Here is a 19,871-nt window from a genome sequence, read left to right as displayed (position 1 = left end):
GATGGAGAGGGAGCTTTGCCTTCGCAGCTATCAAACGATATGTGTTGCCTGAGTGTGTGATGTGAGCGCTGAGTGAAGCAAGTGGAAAGCCCTCCATTTTGATCAGTCCAACATGTGAGCAAGCCTAAAAGAATAATCTGCAATGGAAGCCTCCTAACAGTGTCCAATTCAGGATCACTAATAACACCTCAGTAAAGTTAAGCACACGGTGACCAAAGTTTACTTGAAGATATCAGGATTATATCAAAAGAAGGCTTACGGTCAGAGGTGCAACTGGAGTACTGCTCTTGGCTTCATGATACTTTAGTAATCACAACCTAAAATGTAGATGAATATGGTGCAGGATAACAAATGTCGGAAGAGCAACAGTCAGAGACATAGCAGTAATTTAAACAGTGGAATAGAATGGTGGAGGGTCTTATCAAAATGGAAGTCGGCAGTGATGTGTAACACTGTACCCTTGTCATCATGTAAGGTGAAGTCCCCTTTAAGACCGGACTTGGAACCCTGGGGAACTCCGTCTCTGGCTCCGCCCATCTGGGAGCCGTATATAAGGGGCCGCCTTGTGGGCGGCGTAGCTGTTAGCACACGTCTCGGCACCAGTCTAGTTCTTAGTTTATTAAAGCCTTCTTTACCATTTACACTCTAAGCGTCGTTATTGAGGGTGCCACATCTGCATACTCCAAATTAACTTGTTGGACAGCATTCCTTTCACTTTCTAAACTGAAAAAGGGTAAGTGTGTTCACTTTCTAGGGTTGATACAGTGATGTACATTGTTTGCAATGTGTAAAATGGTGGCTTGCTGCAGACTACCCCTGGGCTTCATTAAAAACAGACTGTCAGGACAAAACAGACTCAATAAGCTGCCGCTTGTTAGTATTGGTTTTCCCACTTTAAATAATTACTTTGTTCAAGTGATTATTTTTTAAAGTGAATTTGGCTTCAAAATATGTATGTCATGCTGATAACCACAGTACAGCCAAAACAAAAGCCAAGCTCAATTTAAGTATGTAATAATGATCTTGGTTGCATTTTTTTGTTTACTAATTAATCTCATCAGATTTAACAGGTGAATGAAAGAAATGAATTGGTGACTGATGGTTTCACTGAGTACAAACTATTGATGTCAGAGCCAAAATGGTCATTCTGCCTTGCAACCAAATGTCATAATCAAACCTCTATTAAAGCTAGAAAATTATACAAAGAAAACATCGGTAAGCAGATGGAAAGAAAAATTTAATAAAACACAATATTACTATGGATAAGAAAACCTACCAATATTTAACTTCCCCCATTGAAAGACATGCAAGTTTTATTAGTTGCTTCTATTGCCCTCTGATAGAATTATGTCTCATCCAAATAGAAGTAAGGCATTCACCTAGCTCCTCCCACAGCAAGGAGGAAATATTGCGGAGGCTGATAATATTTCCTTTCCAGTTTCATGTTGAAAAACTGATAGCATGATCGCAATGTGAATTCTGTAGGCAAATTATGGTCTCAAGTATTAAAATCATTGCTGGTGTTAAAACTCAACTCCTGTAGGTGGTGCTTTTTCAGTGTAGCTTTTGTTTTAGAGAAAATACCCGTATGAATAATTAATTTTATTCCTTCCCTCATAGTCCCTGCATCATTCCTAATGAGACAGGACAGGCTGGTGCTGTGCAGTGAAGTATCTATCATTAGCCCCATCCAAACCGGAGGTCAGGAAATTATACTACCACATTTGAAATGCGGCTGAGATTAGTTTCCTGTTGCTGGAACCACCTTTATTCAATTGTGCGGTAACTTTATTGACAGAAAATGAAACACGGCTATCGGTTAGCGACTGCAAAGGGTTCAAATGGTTTTCAAAACTAATAATGCTTCTATTTCGCTCGTTAAAAATTCAAAAATTTGATTTTATAGCCCCCCACAGCATATAAAAATGATACATGATGGTAAATTAATTAGTATGAGGGCAACATTTCCTCTGTGCATCGATTGGCTTCAAATCAAACCCATTAATAAACAACAGATTTATGTTTTTGTTACACATAATAGATCTTACTCTGTGTTATATAATAGGGGGGTTAGGATAACACTAGTTTTTCCTGCTGAACTTTGGACAAAGTGAATTACGTTTTTTTAACCAAAGCACATAGGCTGGGACTTTCCACACTCCAAGCCCCCTCTCCCAGCCCCACAGGTTTTTCCTGTGGCAGATGCAAGCCGTTGGCAGCCCATGGGATCTTCCGGGCTTTTGCATAGCTTGCCTGCTCTGCTGCCGGGGATCCCGCCGCTGGGGGCCTACTTAGCAGGACAGGAAGATCCCGCTAGCTCGAAGAGTTGTAAAATCCCACCCATAAAAAAACAAGTAATCATATCTGATTTGTAACATAGGCTATAGATGCTTACAATGGGATACCAGTCAAGGGGGCTGCTTGGTCTTGGATGGTGTCGAGCTTCTAGAGTGCTGTTTGAGCCACACTCATCTATGCACTCATCACATTCTGGACTTGTGCCTGGTAGGTGGAAACGCTTTGGAGAGTCAGGAGAACAGTTACTCAATGCAGAAAACCTCTGACCTATTCTTGTAGCCACAGTATTTGTGTGTCTGGTCCAACTACACTTGGGTGATGTTGATCCCCAGGATATAGATGGATGGGGGGGGGGGGTCAGTGATGGTAATGGGGAAGTGGTTAGAATCTCTCCCTTGTTGGAGATGGTCAATCCCTGCCTTGTGAGATGCAAAAGTTACTTGCCTAAGTCCTAAGTCTGAATGATGTTCAAGTGGTGCTGAATTCATTGTCTGAAAAGTTACAAATGGAATGGAATCCTATGCCATAGATATCACACCATCTGCAGTAGGGGTCAGGATAACATTAGTTTTTCTGCCTCAGGTTTTGGGGTCAAAGTGAATTAACATTTTTGACTAAAATACATAAGAAAACAAGTAGCCATATGTGCATATGTGCTTTGTAACTTACGTTGTTAAGGTGGTGGATGCGGTAACAATCAAGCAGGCTACTTTGTGCTGCAGTCACTATGTTTACAAACATCAACCACATTAAAGAGTTAAGTGCATTCCAACCACGCCGCTTCACGCTTGAGTGATTTTGAAGTGCTGAGCTGGAAATTGATAGCACTTAACTCTCTTTGGGTGTAAAGATGAATGAAGCAAGGCTCACAGCTGGTTTGTGGAAGCTGTCAATCACAGCCCACTACCAGAAATGAATGAATGACTTGCAGCTGAGGGGTTAAACACAGGTCACAGCTGCCATAGAGTCATAGAGTTTTACAGCACGGAAAGAGATCCTTCGGCCCATCATGATTGTGCCAACCATCAAGCAGCTCCCTATTCTAATCCCATTTTCCAGACCTTGGTCCATCACCTTGTATGCAATGGCATTTCAAATGCTGATATAAATACTTCAGAAACATTGTGAGAGTTCCAACCTCTACCACCCTTTCAAGCAGAGTTCCTAATTCCAACCACCCATTGGCTGAAATTCGTTTTTCCTCACATGTCTTCTAAACCCATTACTTTAAATCTATGATCCCTGATTATTGACCCCTCCATTAAGAGGAAAAGTACCTTCCTTTCCACCCTATCTATGGCCCTCATAATTTCATACACCTCAATTAAATCCACCCTCAGCCTTCTCTGTTCCAAGGAAAACAACCCCAGGCCCAACTGGGGCCTAACCAGTATTCTATACAGCTCCAGCATAACCTCCTTGCTCTTACATTCAATGCCTTGGTTAATAAAGGTAAGAATCCCATAGACCTTCTTAACCACCTTATCAACCTGCCGTGCTGGCTTCAGGGAACTGTGAACATGCCCAGCGAGGTCCCTTTGATCCTCTGTACCTCCTGGGTTCGACCATTCATTGTATATTCCCTTGCCTCGTTAGTCCTCCAAAAATGCATTACCTCACACTTTTCTTGGTTAAATTCCATTTGCAACTCTTTTGCCCATCTAATCAGCCCATCAATATCATCCTCTAATCTAAGACCTTGCTCCTCATTATTTACCACACCACTAATTTTTGTGTAATCTACAAACTTGGTTATCATACCTCCTACATTCACATCCGGATCATTAACGCACGCTGCAAACAACAAGGGACCCAGCACTGATCCCTGCAGAACACAGGCTCCCAGTCATAAAAACAATCTTCAACCATCAGCCTCTGCCTCCTACCACTAAGCTCAGTTTTGTATCCAGTTTGACAAATTGCCCTGGATCCCATGGGCTCTTACCTTCATCAGCCTCCATGTGGGACTTCATCAAAAGCCTTACTAAAGCCCATGTAGACTACATCAACTGCACTACCCTCATCTACACACCTAGTCACCTCCTCAACATTTCAAACAAATTTGCAAGACATGATCTCCCTTTGACAAAATCATGCTGAGGTGCTTTGTTGATAATCCATCTCAGGCTCCTCTGGAGGTCCCCAGCTTTACAGATGACAGTCTTCAGCCAATCTGTTTCACTCCATGTGAAATCAAAAAACATCTGAAGGCACTGGATACTTGAAGGAAATCAGCTATTTCTGATAGATAAAAGACCATTTTAATGTAAATATTAAAGCTCAGTCTTAAAACCCATTTTAAAAAGGATTTCAGTATTAAATTTCAAGCATAACCTTAGGCCATGACAAAACACATAGCTTGCAAGAACAGAGGTACAGAAATTGACACATCCACAAACTAGCTGGAGATAAATGCAACATTTTTACTTGACATTATAAACTGACTATTGCTCTGATGAACAAAATTCAAAATTAGTTTCATTTAAAGAAATAAGCTGTACCAATAATGAGATCAAGGTCGAAATGAGCACCATAGCAAAATGAATCCACCATTGTTCAGAATATGGATAAAATGAAAGTCAGCAGAAAACCAGTAAGAACCAGACTTGATTACAGCATAAATCGCATTCCAAAGCACATACAAAAATTCAAACATGAAACATTTAAGACTTATGTTGCACATTGAGGATTGACAATTAACCATCCAATCAAATGTATTTGAAACTCGCTCAAACCAGTCAGGACGACACAGAGATAGGGACAGATGGCCTCAGACTGATAACATTTTCCTTAAACATGAGAGTCCGGACAGCCATTTTCTATCCGGATCAATCTTTACTTTTACTTGACTATTTGCTATCCTTATTTTCATATTTTCCCTTCGAAAACTCTTGAAGTCTGCGCAAGCTGTCTTTGCCTGAAGCAAGAAACCATTTCTATATTATTTTTGAAAGTTAACATTGTTTTATAAATTACTTCTCTTTAAGTCTTTTGCTGGCAAGGCTTTATTGAGAATAGATTTAAGTTTCTCTCAATTGTAATCAGTAGAGGCAATAAAAGATTCTTACTTCGCATCCGAGAAGTGTAACTCAAATTTCTACCGAGTTTTAAAGTGTATGCGAGACTGCACTTGAACTGCAAGGTAGATCTCTACAATTGGCTTCGTCGGCAGGAGGGGAGGAGCGCAGAGTCGGAGGAAGTCGGAAGTCCGATGAAAGGCCAGAAGGACGGAAGACCCAAAGAAAAACGGCTAGACTGGGGTAAGAAAATCTCTTTTTTCACTCATTAAAAGTCTTAAAGCCGTACCAGCTAGTGCTTCCACCCCTTTAGAAAGGACCTTTTTAAGAAAGCGTTATTCAATCGGGTGCAGGTCATAAAACTAAATAAAACGGGACTGAATAACGAATAGTCGCGGTGGTGTAATTGTCAAATTACACAACATTGTTGACGACCACAAAATTGGGTGTAAGGCTGTATTTATGGCGGACAAAAATCCTAAAATAGATTCAGTTCCTTCAAAAGGTAGAGAACAACTTCTCACAACTTCAAGGGGAGGTCACGCTGTACCAGATGTCTCTGTTGACGATATATTGGGAGACCTTAAATCTTCAATTTATAGATATTTTAGATTGTCTAAAGTAGCTACGAAAATTGAATCAAAATATGACATCCCTAAAGGACAGTGGTTTCTTGATGACATCAAAAAAGTTTGGGAAAAAAACACACAATTGACCAAAAAAAAACGTATGAAATGGTATTTTGCAGTAATGGCACAGCTCCATAAGCAGCAAGAAACAATCACAACCTCAAAACACAATTGTGAACTTAAAACTGATAAAGAAAAACTAGTGGCAGTCATTGACCAATTGCGAGCTGCAAAATCTAAGCTCGGGAAATCTGATCAAACTGAAACACTATTGGCAGACTCAAAATGCAGAACTCAGCTATTACTATTACAAATTAATGAACTCCAAAAGAGAAATACTGACTCAGAATCCCAGCCCAGAGCTATTTCTAGGAGATCTTCCTCACAAACTTTAAAATACACCCCCTCCATTCATCTCAGGCTCCATTGTTCTCACACCTCTTTCATACTCAAATCCTTCCAAATATATCGGGCAGGATTCTCCCATCTGACGGCAGAGTGTTGAGGCGGTCGTAAAAACTGGAGAGTTTAACGACGGCATCAACGGACCGGTGTGTAGCGATCCTCTGCCCTACAGGAGGCCTGCACAGCACTGGAGCGACCCACGCCGCTCTAGCTGCCGATACCGCCGTCAAATGGGTGCCGCGGGTCTGCGCATGTGCGCTGCAACTGGCACGCATGCGCGGTAGCTCCCTTCTCCACCCCGGCCCCGACGCAACATGGCGTAGGGCTACAGGGGCTGGCGCAGAGCAAAAGAGGCCCCCACCACGAGAGGCCGGCCCACCGATCAGCAGGCCCCCATTGCGGGTCAGACCACGATGGAGACCCACCCCCTGGGGTCGGACCCCCCCTCCCCACCCACCAGGCCGCCCCCGACACAATGGACGCCGAGGTCCCGCCGGGTAAGACCAGATGTGAACGGCACCGGCAGGACTCGGCCTTTTTTGGGCGGCCACTCGACCCATCTTGGGCGGAGAATCACCGGGGGGAGGGCTGCATAGAGCGGCCCCACACCGGTGCTGTGACGGCGCCAATGGCGCCGATTCTCCGGTCACTGGAAAATTGGCGGACCGGCGTCGGGGCAGCGTCGCACGAATCGCTCCTGGCCTGGCGATTCTCCGACCCAGCATGGGCTGAGAGAAACCCGCCCATCACGTTTCAAGTTTCTATTTTGTCTCTGCTTTCCAGTCAACAAAATATATATGCTCTTCTGTTTACATGCAATTCCTAGAAGTTTCAAAAAGACTCTCAAAACCTCAGACTTCCCTTTGCTAGTCAAACAAACTCTAAAAATGTAAATGTTAGATCCAACCTATTTACTTGAACTTTAAACCCCTATAATATCTCATTATAGATGCACATCTGTATCCTTCATGTCTTAAACACCCAGACAATGTCTCTCGTAACCTTTCTCCAGCAACGGACACACACACACACACACACACACGTGAATGTTAGCGAATGGGTGAGTGGATGAATGTGTGAACATGTAGAGTGGTGAGTAAGTGGGTAAATGGGTAAAGTGCGTGAGTAGGGTATGTGAGGTAAGTAGGTAGGGTACGTGAGGTAAATGGGTAAGCAAATAGGTGGGTGGGTGAAATGACATGTGGATATGGTGGCAGATGGATCAGCTGGTACTGGAGTAGTGTTGGCCGATGGGTAGGTGAGTCATGGGAGTTGTCCTTGGGGCTAGGTCAAGGGGCATATTCTGGTGGTGGGAGCTATTCAGGCCAGGTGGAGATTAGTCAGGTTGGGTCGGAAGGGATGGGTGAGTCAGATCAGAAGTGGTAGTGGGTGTCCGTGTGAGTGATTTGTGGGGGGGGGGGGGGGTCAGTTATATATTTACCCAGGGATTAAATGAGTATTCTGACATTTCCTGGATAACTATTACGGTAAGCCGAGCAGAAATGTTCAAAGTCTCCACCTAACTCAGAGTCAGTGACTTTCATGGAGGGTCCAGGGCAGCAGGGAAATTGCCAATCAGAAGTTAAACATTATGAACAATTCCCATGGATTCAGCACGTTGTGACTTCCACAGGGTCCCGACATACATCTTGGGTTGTATAACCAGTCTCCAATAATCCGGAGATCAGAAAATCTGGGCCGTTACATTTTTACACAAATGTACTACGTTAAATAGACTACCAACCTAATAATGTTCGCCAAAATTCACCCATGTTAGTTAAACACAACGTTCTTTCCAGAAACCATGTTGGATGCTTCTCTGATCCTCTTTAGTGTATTGCGTCAATAATTGCTTCGAGCAACTTGTCTATATTTAAAGACAAACCAATGAATCCTTTGTTGCTCAATGATATGGCTGCATAGGCCATGCTTGATTGTTCAGCCTGCCCTTTTCACATTTGTAGCTCAAGTTCTAGGCTTTTCAGAAAGGAACTAAAATCTATTAAAGACATATGTTAAAAACAGCAATTACCATTGTTCATACTGATTTAATGTTCTATTTGTAAATTCTGGGTTTTTTTTGCTCTCTTTATTACATTCCAAACCTTATTTCCATTTTGAAGATTTTCATTCAGTGCATATCAAAGATGGCAAAAAGAATTTTCAAAAGGCATCAGATGCAAATTTACTGAGTAACTTGAACTCTGTCACTGGAAGTTCACATGCCTTATTTGCCTGTTTTTATCGATAGATGTTTTATCCATTCAGTCATGGCTTGCTGAGTTCTAGGAGTATGAAACTTGCGAATTTCGTTTTTAATGAAATGTAAAATACAGAATCGTTTTTTAAGAAGGCAACACAAAATGCAGGAAGCACTATTTTCCTGGCTCTTTCTCTCATAGATGTTCGGTGATACCTGTGAGACCGAGATTGCTATAATTTTTCCTGGTTGTCAGCAAAACAAATGAATAATTTGTTGTCTTCACAAATTAATTGCCAACATTAACATGGAGCCCATTTCTCTACTCTGCCTTCTCTTCCCCTTCTTCTTTAAGTTGAATGCACATTCAGAAGTTTGCAGAAGATAGATTTCCTGGTGAAGTAAGTAGACTATAAATGCTGACAATCCAAATTCCACTTTTGAGATCAAAAAATAAATTGGCCGAGGATTCAAATCACATCTGGAGTCAGGCAAGTATGTGCACATTGCGCACTGCAAGCACCTGTTTCAAAATATGTGTGCTGCCTGATTGTATCGTCATGCAGGTATGTAGGATGGGCTGGTGGGGGACTGGATATGGAATATCTGACACCGTTTAAAGGCAGCCAGCACTTCTTAAAGGTTAGGTTCATTCTGGCTGCAGACAACAGATAAAAAGGTTCTGGAGCAAGGATATCACTGAAACACCCATTAGGGGGCAGCAGAGTTTACTGATGCTGCCTTGGACACAGCAAATAGGAGAAGGGGCATTCTCCTCCTCCAATGTGCAGGAGACACTCCAGGCATCGACTCTGCTGTCATAAGGGGAATCTATGAGAAGCCCTGCACCCATGGCTGAAATGCCAGAGGGTATTCAAAGGTTTAACTAGAGTATTTAAGGTAAGAATACATCTGCCATCCTCTGCTCATGCCTCCATCACATGCCGCCTTATTTTTTCGAATTCATTCATGGAATGTGGGCGTCGTTGGCGAGGCCCACATTTATTGTCCATTGCTAATTGCCCTTGAAAAGGTGCTGGTAAGCTGCCTTCTTGACCGCTGCAGTACTATGCAGGATGAAGCACCCCGCTTGATTGGCACCCCTTCCACAAATATTCACTCCCCCATAGTAGCAGCAGTGTGTACCATCTACAAGATGCACTGCAGGAATGCGCCAAGGCTCTTTAGGCAGCACCTTCCAAACCCACAACCACTACCATCGAGAAGGACGAGCAGCAGATACCTGGGAATACCACCATCTGGAAGTTCCCCTCCAAGTCACTCACCACCCCGAGTTGGAAATGTACCGCCATTCCTTCACTGTCGCTGGGTCAAAATCCTGTAACTCACTGCCTAACAGCACAGTTGGTGAACCTACACCACATGGACTGCAATGGTTCAAGAAGGAGGTTCACCATCACCTTCTCAAGGGCAATTAGGGATAGGCAACAAATGCTGGCTTAGCCAGTGAAACCCACATTCCGTGAAATGAATGTGGTGTGGGTACATCCACAGTGCTGTTAGGGATGGAGTTCCAGGATTTTGGCCCAATTAACAAGAATACCCAAGACTTCCCTCTCCCCACTGTTCCACAACTATTTCTCCAGATCTCCTTTCCTCATAATTACACATTAACTACAATGACGAGTCTCACTGACCCCCAACGCACAACCCGTACACTGACTATCAGCTATTCCGCCATGACAGCCACCTTCTCCAAACATGTGCGAAGACTTTCAGCAACACATTCCCTTCCTTTTTTCAGTAAAATGTTGCATAGAATTCCTGACAGCAGGTTGGCACTGGAGGAGGATGAGTCCACCTGCAGACCCTGCTCCACAATGACAACAACTCACTTCCCGTACACTCACTATCAGCTATTGCGCCTTGAATGACTCAAGGAAGGGCAGGACTGGGTGTCAAATATTCCTGGGTACAAGGTGTTCAGATAAGATAGGAATAGAAGAAAAAGGAGAGAGGTGGCAGTACCGATTAAGGGGAACATTGCAGTTCTGGAGAAAAGGATGTCACGGGGTGGGGGGGTGGGAGTCAAGGACAGAAGGAACGAAAAGGGTGCAACTACATTGCTCAGTGGATCTTTAATTATCTGACTATAGACTGAGATGGAATTAGAGGGCAGAGAGAGGCAAGAGTTCCTAGAGTGTGTTCCCTCAAAAGGGAAAGGTAAGGTAAACAAATCCAGAGGTCCCTGGATGATGAAAGAGACTGAAATTAAGATAAAGAAGAAAAAGCATGCTCATGGCAGGTGTCAGGTAGAATATAGAATTGAGAACCAGGCTGAATATAGAAGGTTCAGAGGCAAGGTGCAAAATAAGCATGAGCGAGTACGAATAGAGACTTTCAACCAACATAAAAGGGAATCCAAAAATCCTCTGTAAGCACATACATAGTAAAAGGTGTTAAAAGGAGTAGGGCGGATTAGGATTCAAAAAGGGGATTTGTAGATGGAGGCAGACATGGATTTATACATGGAGTTATATATAATGAACCGATAGTTCCGAGAATCACAAGATTTAGTGAGAAGCTGAAGGAAATTAGTATTACGTAGGGAAATTATTTGTTGGAAATTAATGCAATTGGAGATGACTAAATCTCCAGGACCTGATAATCTTCATCCCAGAATATTTAAGGAAGAACCCTAGAAATAGTGGATCCATTGGTGGTCATTTTCCCAAAATCTTATGACTCTGGAATGGTTCCTACAGACTGGAGGGTAGTTAATATAACTCCACTATTCAAAAAGGGGGATAGTGAGAAAATAGGGAACTATAGACCAGTCAGTCAGTAGTAGGGAAGTTGCTAGAGTCCATTATCAAGGATTTCATAGCACAGCATTTGGAAAGCAGTGATATAATCAGACAAAGTCAGTATAGATTTATGAAAGGGAAGTCATGCTTGACAAATCTATTGAAATTCCTTTAGGATGTAACTAATTAGAGTTGACCAGGGAGAACCTGTGGATGTAATTTATTTAGAATTTCCGAAAGCTTTCGACAAATTCTCACACTGCAAATTACTATGTAAAGTTAAAGCGTATGGGATTGCGGGTAGTGTCTTGAGATGGATAGAAAGCTGGTGAGCAAACAGGAAGCATAAGTTGGAATAAATGGGATTTTTCTGATTGACAGGCAGGGACTAGTGACAGGGATTTGTGCTAGGACCCCAACTGTTCACATTATACATTAATGATTTGGACGAGGGAACTAAATGCATTATTTCCAAATTTTTAGATGATACAAAGTTGGGTGGGCTGGTGATCTGAGGAGGGTGAAAAGATTCTTCAGTGGGATTTGGACAGGTTGAGTGAGTGGGCACATGCATGTCAGGTGCAGTGTAATGTGGATAAATGTGAGGTTATCCGCTTCATAGCAAAAATAGGAAGGCAGATTATTATTTGAATGGGTGTAAATTGAGAGAGGCGGATACTCAGCGATACCTTGGTGTCCTTGTGCATTAGTCGCTGAAAGTAAGTACACAGGTACAGCAGATAGTAAAGAATGCGACAGGTATGTTGGCCTTCATAGCAACAGCATTTGAGTATAGCAATAGGGATGTTTTACTGCAATTGTATAAGGTATTGCTGAGACCACAGCTCGAGTAGTGTGTGCAGTTTTGGTGTCCTTATCTGAGGAAGAACTTTCTTGCTATGGAGGGAGTGCACCAAAGTGCAGTGTTAATGTAAGCCTACTTGTGACATTAATAAAGATCACTATTGTTATTATGTAGGTCAATACCTGGTAACCTGGTAGCAGTCATGATGTCTTTATTCTGTGGCAGTCCACTGAGCCAGCTGCATTTGAGCCAACATGGCAAACAAAGGATGACAACTGATGGGAGACAAGGGCTGTCCGCTGGTGGCATGACTCATGATTCTGGTGCACAATCCATACACATGGGCAGCAAACATATACAGAAAACCATACCACCTTGTGAAATATGACAGAGTCAGCCATTTGCAACACTTCCACTGTCTGAACCATTCTGTAAGAGACCGGAGGTACTCGGCAGGCTGGGTGTCAAGATTTGTAGTGCTCTGCATGCTGCACAACCTCATCACAATGAGGGGACAACCCTTGTTACATGGTGAGCAGAGCAGGAGCATAAGAAGGAGGAAGAGGAAGAAGGGAGAAGGCAACACTCATCTGGTTGACAAGAAGAACTCATGAGACTGCAAGACCAATGACTGAAGCCCCAATCCCCCATTCATCTACAGACTTTTCTGTGTCACTGAACATCTCAATGTTCACTTGGCCACACTGTAAAAATATATGCCATCACAAAATAAACATTCCAAACCAAATGTGTAAATAAAATCATGCCATCTTGCACACAAAACCCAACTACTTTACCTCATGCCCTCAATTAATTCCCATGTTCTATGCACCTTCACCGGAGGCTCCTCTGCTGTGTTACCTCAGTGACTTCAGCCCGGAAGGAAAGCTCCTGACTTTCAGTGAGGAGGCTGGAGGTGACCTTGGAGGATGACATTCTGCGATTGACCTTACCATCTCAACTTGGGTAGCTGACTGATAGACAACAGCAAAGCACATGACATGTTGAACCCATGCCAACTCTGTAAGGACAAATTAATTAGTCCCACTCCCCTACCCTGTCCAGGTAGCCCTGCAATTCATTTTCTTTTCAGATAATTATCCAATTTCCTTGTGAAAGTGAATCTGCAGCCATTCTTTCAGGCGTTGCATTCCAGATTGTAACTATTATTACCATTGTTGGCAATCCATCGTTCATGAGGATGATTGTCTACCAGGGGTCTGAAGATGGCTGATGAGGCCAATCCTAGATCTGCAGACCTTATTGCCTTGTGGGACATCTGTTTGTGTGTTATCATTTTGGGTCATGACATGTTCTTTTTGCCGCTCTCACTTTTCATCTTCATTTCGTCTTTGTGGGTCTCAAAATACTGTGATCTTCCCCACAGAAACTGCCACCATCTGTTCAAAGATCAGTCAGATGATGGCCTTCCAGGAGTTGATGTCAATGTTGCATTTTGTGTTGGCTTTTGGCACATCTTTTAAGTGCTCCTTTTGCCCTCCTCTTGTGCGTCTGCCCTGACTGGGCTGTAAGAAGAAGACCTCCATTTATCTTATGTCGGTTCCTCTGCTTCTCAACGGCACCTGGGCTGATTCTGCTACAGGCGTCACGTGGAATACAATCGATTCCAATGAGAAACGGTGCTGGATTTGCCAGTTTCGGATTGACCCTCAGAAGGCTGACAAGCTGCATATACACACTTCACTCCCCCACACACACTATCCCAGTCCACAAGATGGCAGCGAGGAGAGCTGCCCCAAGATTCATGGATGCCGAGCTGGAGACCCTCCTGGATGCCGTGGAGGAGGCGGATGACTCTGTGCCCCGGCCCCAGAAGGAAGCAGGCAGCCCCTGCCATTTGCTGTGGCATTGGAAGAAGGGGTGGTCCGCGCCGTGGGTAACACAGTCGCGACCGGTTAGCAGTGCCAGAAAAACTGCATAACCTCCTCGAGTCAGCGGACGTCACTGACTTCCTGTCACAGCTGTCTCCAACACCCTCCACCATCCCAGAGACACATACCTCGGTTGGGCACTTTAGTGAAGAGGATCCTGGGGCACTCTGGTGCACACCACACAGTTGGCCTGGTACAGCAAGTAGAAGTAGAAACACCCGAGGGGGCGGACATTCGGGAAGCAGGCCGACCGCAGTGACCAGCTGCCTTCTGGGCGAGTTTCAGGCTTCTGGAACAGACGATTGTGAAGATGCAGTCACAGAGCCAGGGGCTACATGAAGGGTTGTCGGCGAACATCCAATACCTTCAGGTGCAGTTGGAGGAGTCCAACCGGTTGCAGGAGCAGCAGGTGGTGCCGGCCATGCGTGCCACCCAGGCCAACACCACACGGTCGCATGCGTGCTGGAGGCATTGGGGGTGATGGTGTTGGCTATGGATCAGCAAGTCCAAGGCCTGGGCATTCTGTGCAGGTGCTGGCCCAGGACAGGGTTGCTGCCTCACAGGCAATGCCCCACCCCCACCTCTGCACTCCTGACCCGGTTATTGCCCAGCACCGCGGGTCTCTGGCCCTTGCATCCGTCCCTGATGCCAGTGATACAGTGGGCTGGCACTGCCCTTTCCAATGGTACACTCCACTCCTTGGCCCCCGCATGCGCCACCGTAGGGGCTAGTCTGGGCGTTGCCCTGAGTGGGCCTTTGATGCTCCGCCAGCGGGTAGCGGCCGAGTTGGGGGGGAAGAAGGGGTATGGCGGAGAGTTGGGTGTTGGGTTGGGAGCATCCATATGGACGGTGTCACTCTGCAGAACCAGGGGCCAAGGTGGGTGGTCAGTGGGGTATGCAGCAAGATGGCTGTCTTGCAGGCCGCATCAATGGTGGTCCGTGACTGGACACCGCCCCAGTCCCATGGGGGGTCACCCCGGCCACTCGGCTTGTTCCCCCCCGTGCGTTCCGGATCACATTGGCGTCGCTGTCTGGGTGACAGAAAATTGCAATCTGGCGTCAAATCGCCGCCCGCCGCGATTTTGGCGTCGTAACATATTCTCCGCTCAATCGCATATCGCAATTTCACTGTCAGCCAATGGAGAATCCCGCCCAGTGTGGCTATCATTATCTCCATAAAATATGGCAACAACTAGCAATCTGGGAAAGAGGGTCGTAAAACTCCATTAGAAATAGAAATTATTCATTTGGGTCACAGAATCAAAGAGTCATAATGAAGGTAAAATTATTTGTTTGGATTTCTGTTGATCCATTCCAATGCATACCATGTTGCAATAAAAATAATGATTCAGGGTACAGCTATGATTAGAAGTTTCTTTTGCTGAATTTATTTGTGTGTGTGCAAGCCATTCAGTTTCAGAACAGCCAGAGGCAGTTGCAGTTTTTGGTCGAGATGTAGACTGCAGTTCACTGTGTTTGGAGAGCTAAAGAAAATAAATGTATAAGCAAGGGGGTGATAGGTCTTCAAAGATAGGTGGGATGCAGATTTGAGGTTACTATCAGATCACCCATGATCTCATTAAATGACAAAGCATGCTCAAGGGGCTGAATGGTCTACCGTTCCTTGTTCATCAGCTAGGCCTGCAATTCAAGCAGAAAATGTACTAACTTCACAATTTTCTGTGTGGAACACGGATGGTACTCACTGTGGGGGGTGGGGGGTGGGGGTGGGGGGTGGGTGTAGACGCTGGCAGGGCCTGCCCTGCTAGCAAATCAGTTCACCAGTGAATCGGAGAGAGGTGGGGGGAGGGGCTTGGGCTGCTGAACCTGCTTAGGAAGATTTCAGCATGCCAATGAGGTGTGAATGATGGGAGATGGGGATGGTGGAGAAATATTTCTTATAATTTACATTGCAGAAGGAGGGCAGTCGGCCCATCGAGTCTGCACCGGCCCTTGGATTCCCATTATGGAAAGAGCACCTTACTTAAGCCCACACCTCCACCTTGTCGCTTTAAACCAATAACCCGACCTAACCTTTTGGACACTAAGGGGCAATTTAGCATGGCCAGTCCACCTAACCTGCACATTGCCTTGGACTGTGGGAGGAAACTGGAGCATTCGGAGGAAACCCACACAGTCATGGGAAGGAAGTGCAAATTCCCCACAGACAGTCACCTGAGGCCGGAATTGAACCCAGGTCCCTGGAGCTGTGGGCAGCAGTGCTAACCACTGTGCCACCATGCCACCCAAAGATCAAGAGGAATTGGTTGGCAGATTTCTAGGATGGGGGTGGGGAAGCTTGCTGATGGTGTCTGGGTTTTTTTTCTGTCCTATCTGATGGGTGGGGCTGGGGCATCTTTTGGAGAATGGTGGGGGATGGGATCATCTCCGTGGAGGTGATGGCTGAGTCGGGGAGTGGGGTAGGGGTTTGTGGCATGGTAGCACAGTGGTTAGCACTGTTGCTTCACAGCTCCAGGGTCCCAGGTTCGATTCCCGGCTTGGGTCACTGTCTGTGTGGAGTCTGAACATTCTCCGTGTCTGCGTGGGTTTCTTCCGGGTGCTCCGGTTTCCTCCCACAAATCCCGAAAGATGTGCTTGTTAGTTAATTTGGACATTCTGAATTCTCCCTCTGTGTACCTGAACAGGTGCCGAAATGTGATGACTTAGAGGATTTTCACAGTAACCTCATTGCAGTGTTAATGCAAGCCTACTTGTGACACTAACGATTATTATTATCCGTTTATTGATATGGGGGTTGGGGGACTGATGAAACAGGTGAGAGTTTCTGCTCACTTGAAGAATCGGAGGGCCGATGTAGTGCTGTTGCTGGTGATCCACTTGCGGGTAAAGGACTAGGTAAGACTGTGCAAAAAGAATGATTCTCTCTCATTTTTCTTTATTTTGTTCTATCTTTATGTAAATATATGACAAATTATCTAATTACGATTCATTTTCTAATGATACTTGGCAATAGACTAAAACACAATTTTACCACAGCTTATAGTGTGTGCAAAATTTCAATCCACCAGTCTGTCGCAAAATCATATATCATCACACTGATACAGCAAACATAAAAAACGGAATTTAAAAAGTTTACTGTACTGTACTTTTGTGCGTTAATAATGTTTGCAGTGGGAAAATGAAGCCGATCATGATGATATTTCATGTTTTATCAAAATTGCGCTTGTATATTTGTACATGCTTTGAAGTATAATTAATTTTAAAACATACAAACGTTGAGATTTCTATCTCAACTTCCACCATAGTCCAGACATTTGTAAAGTTTACCTACCAGTGAGAACAACTTGTGAATTTGAGACATTGAAATAAATAGTCCGATCCATGCTTCTGCCTTACACCATTCAATTGTTTTTCATAGAAGCAGCTTCTAAGCAGTGAAACACATTTCCTGAATAACACTAATAATGAAACAGGCTTAAAATATTCAAAGATGTCACATTATTTCCGGTTCTTTCCACACCCTACTGGGCGGCCCCTGGCGATCTCAAAAGACAGCTGTGACTTGAAAATACTGCTGCAGCAAAAGAGTGATTGATGCACATGGTACAATAAACGAGAAATCCTGAAGAACCAACCCTAATACCACATCAACCAATGCCCTGGCGGTAACAGCCTTGCCTCGGAGAACCCAAACCGGAGCCCTTTAGCACCTAGCTTCCACGAACATGGACCAGGTGTACTGGCACTTGCGGGGTCTTCCAGGTGATCGGGGGCCCCTGCTTGGTTGGGGAGGCAGGTTGGCATCCTGGAACCACGATGCCACCCAGGCACCATGGCAATGTCAGCCTGTCACTCTGGCAGTGCCACCTGCATGCCTCACTGGCACTGTCAAGGTGCCAGACTGGCAGTGCCAAGGTGCCCAGGTGGCATCACACCTCTGCCGGGGATCAGGCCCAGAGGTGTCCTGCCCTTACGAGGTGAGGTGCAAGGGGCCCAATTACCCCCTTATAGGCGGGTTAGGGCATTGGGGGGGGTCCGGAGGTCACGGTAGTGGGTCTAGATGTCAGGGAACCATTTGATCTCTTCCTGCACTGACCAGCAGAGCTCATTAGTGCCGGAAATGGTGCGGCCTCAATCGAGTGTTTCTCGCCGAGTCCACGAAATGAAACAGATTCCCGTTTAATAGTGGGGTTGCCTTTGGCGCTGCCAGTGCCAGGAAACACCCTACTAAACGCGCTCGTCACGGGACTCTGTTTCACATCTGTTCAATCGCACCCAAGGTTCTCGCCGGTGAGATTTCATCTTCAGATTTTCCACACCTCTCGCCGGTGATGTAATTTTCTGGACAGGAACCTAATTTCAATAAATTGTAACAAATTTAAATATAAGTAATGGGTTTCTTCACCATATGTTTCCCCTTCACTGAATGTTCATACTTCACCGATAGGACGTCATATTTTTCGAGGTTTACAACAGGTATTTAAAATGTACAGCAGTCGAGTGAATCGCATCGGGGTTGAAAAGGCCCCGGGGGAGACGGACAAGGTCTCTAGACTCTAGCGGTATCAAGAGGTACGGGGATAATTCAGGAGTATGGAATTGAGATAGAGGGTCAGCCGTGATCATATTAAATGGCGGGGTAGGCTCAAAGGGTCAAAAGTCCTGCTCCTATTTCCGATGTTTCTTTGATTCCTGGCTTATGTTTTCAGTGGTCCATTTAGTGACTGTGCCAAAGTTAATTGTGCAAAAGTAATTTTTGCTGTTTATTATTTGATTGTATTTTCATATTTTTAAATTGTGTATTTGATGCAAAGCTACGCTATCTTAATCTTCAAGTTCAAAATTTGATATTTAAAAAGCAGTTTGAAACATTTCAATTTGGCTTAAGTAGGTTAAAAAAAGTAGCTGCGATATTTGCTGGATTCCCTGAGGACATAGCAAACCAAATTAGCTCCAATTATAACTTGGGTGGGGTAGATGGAATTGACCGGAGAGGGAAAGCAGTTAAGTCACATGATATCAGCAGTATAAGACCAGGGTGAATTTAACTCTCAGTCCATTTTCGCATGGTTGATGGGTCAATGTTGACTGCCTGTTAATTGTGCCAGACTGTCCCCAGAGCAAATTGGATACAACAGGCTGCACCTAGGGCCTCAGGCTAGAAGCAAGTCACTGGCCATATGCTTGTCAAGAGTTTCAACTTGAGCAACCACCTGCTTTGCTGAGGTTACTGGGGGAACATCTTTTGTGGGGAAAAAAGAGTTTGTAAACCTTCCGATAAGAAATATAGTATTGGTTAATACTTGGGGTGCAGAATCAACTAGTGTTGGGAATTAAATTCAACACAAAACAATTGGCACTTTAGTCTGCAATGTGGTTTTATAGCACCGTCAGAATCTACATTACTGGTATATAATTGATATAGAAGGTGGATGAGTAGCTAATTTAATGCAGGATCAAGGGGCAGTGCAAGATGTAACAAGGATTATTAATATGGGAGGGGGGGGGGGGAGACTATGAATAGGTTTTCAGGGCAGGAGAATAGCTGGTCACTAGAATCCCACAGCAAGCAACTCAATATCTCACATCTCTTGCTGCAAAGCATTGAAACGTTACACCCTCTTCTTCAGCTATTTCCTCACTTTGGTCTTCCTCATTCAATCAAATCTGCTGTGCATTTTTTCCAAAAGCAGGTCCCTTTGTATGGCAATAGAACATAGAATTTTACAGTGCAGTACAGGCCCTTCAGCCCTCGATGTTGTGCCGACCTGTGAAACCACTCTAAAGCCCATCTACACTATTCCCTTATCGTCCATATGTCTATCCAATGACCATTTGAATGCCTTTAGTGTTGACGAGTCCACTACTGTTGCAGGCAGGACATTCCACGCCCTTG

The 19,871-nt window shown here is 44.7% G+C and overlaps 1 protein-coding gene across 2 annotated transcripts in view; it reads right to left on the bottom strand.

The window, feature by feature from the left end:
• LOC140396227 (FYVE, RhoGEF and PH domain-containing protein 4-like) overlaps positions 1-19,871 on the bottom strand; it is a 431,975-nt gene that overhangs the window by 249,585 nt on the left and 162,519 nt on the right. The window contains exon 1 of one of the 2 annotated variants that reach the window (XM_072484550.1): positions 17,307-17,380. The exons of the other annotated variant lie outside the window; for it this stretch is intronic. Within the exon in view, the coding sequence (XP_072340651.1) occupies positions 17,307-17,358 (52 nt within the window). The 5' untranslated portion in view covers positions 17,359-17,380. Of the gene's footprint in view, positions 1-17,306; positions 17,381-19,871 lie in introns of those variants that run through there. 2 annotated transcript variants of the gene reach the window in all.

This window comes from Scyliorhinus torazame, chromosome 19 (assembly GCF_047496885.1).
Source record: "Scyliorhinus torazame isolate Kashiwa2021f chromosome 19, sScyTor2.1, whole genome shotgun sequence".
Classification (NCBI taxonomy): Eukaryota; Metazoa; Chordata; class Chondrichthyes; order Carcharhiniformes; family Scyliorhinidae; genus Scyliorhinus; species Scyliorhinus torazame.
This window is presented reverse-complemented; position numbering and strand designations above follow the sequence as displayed.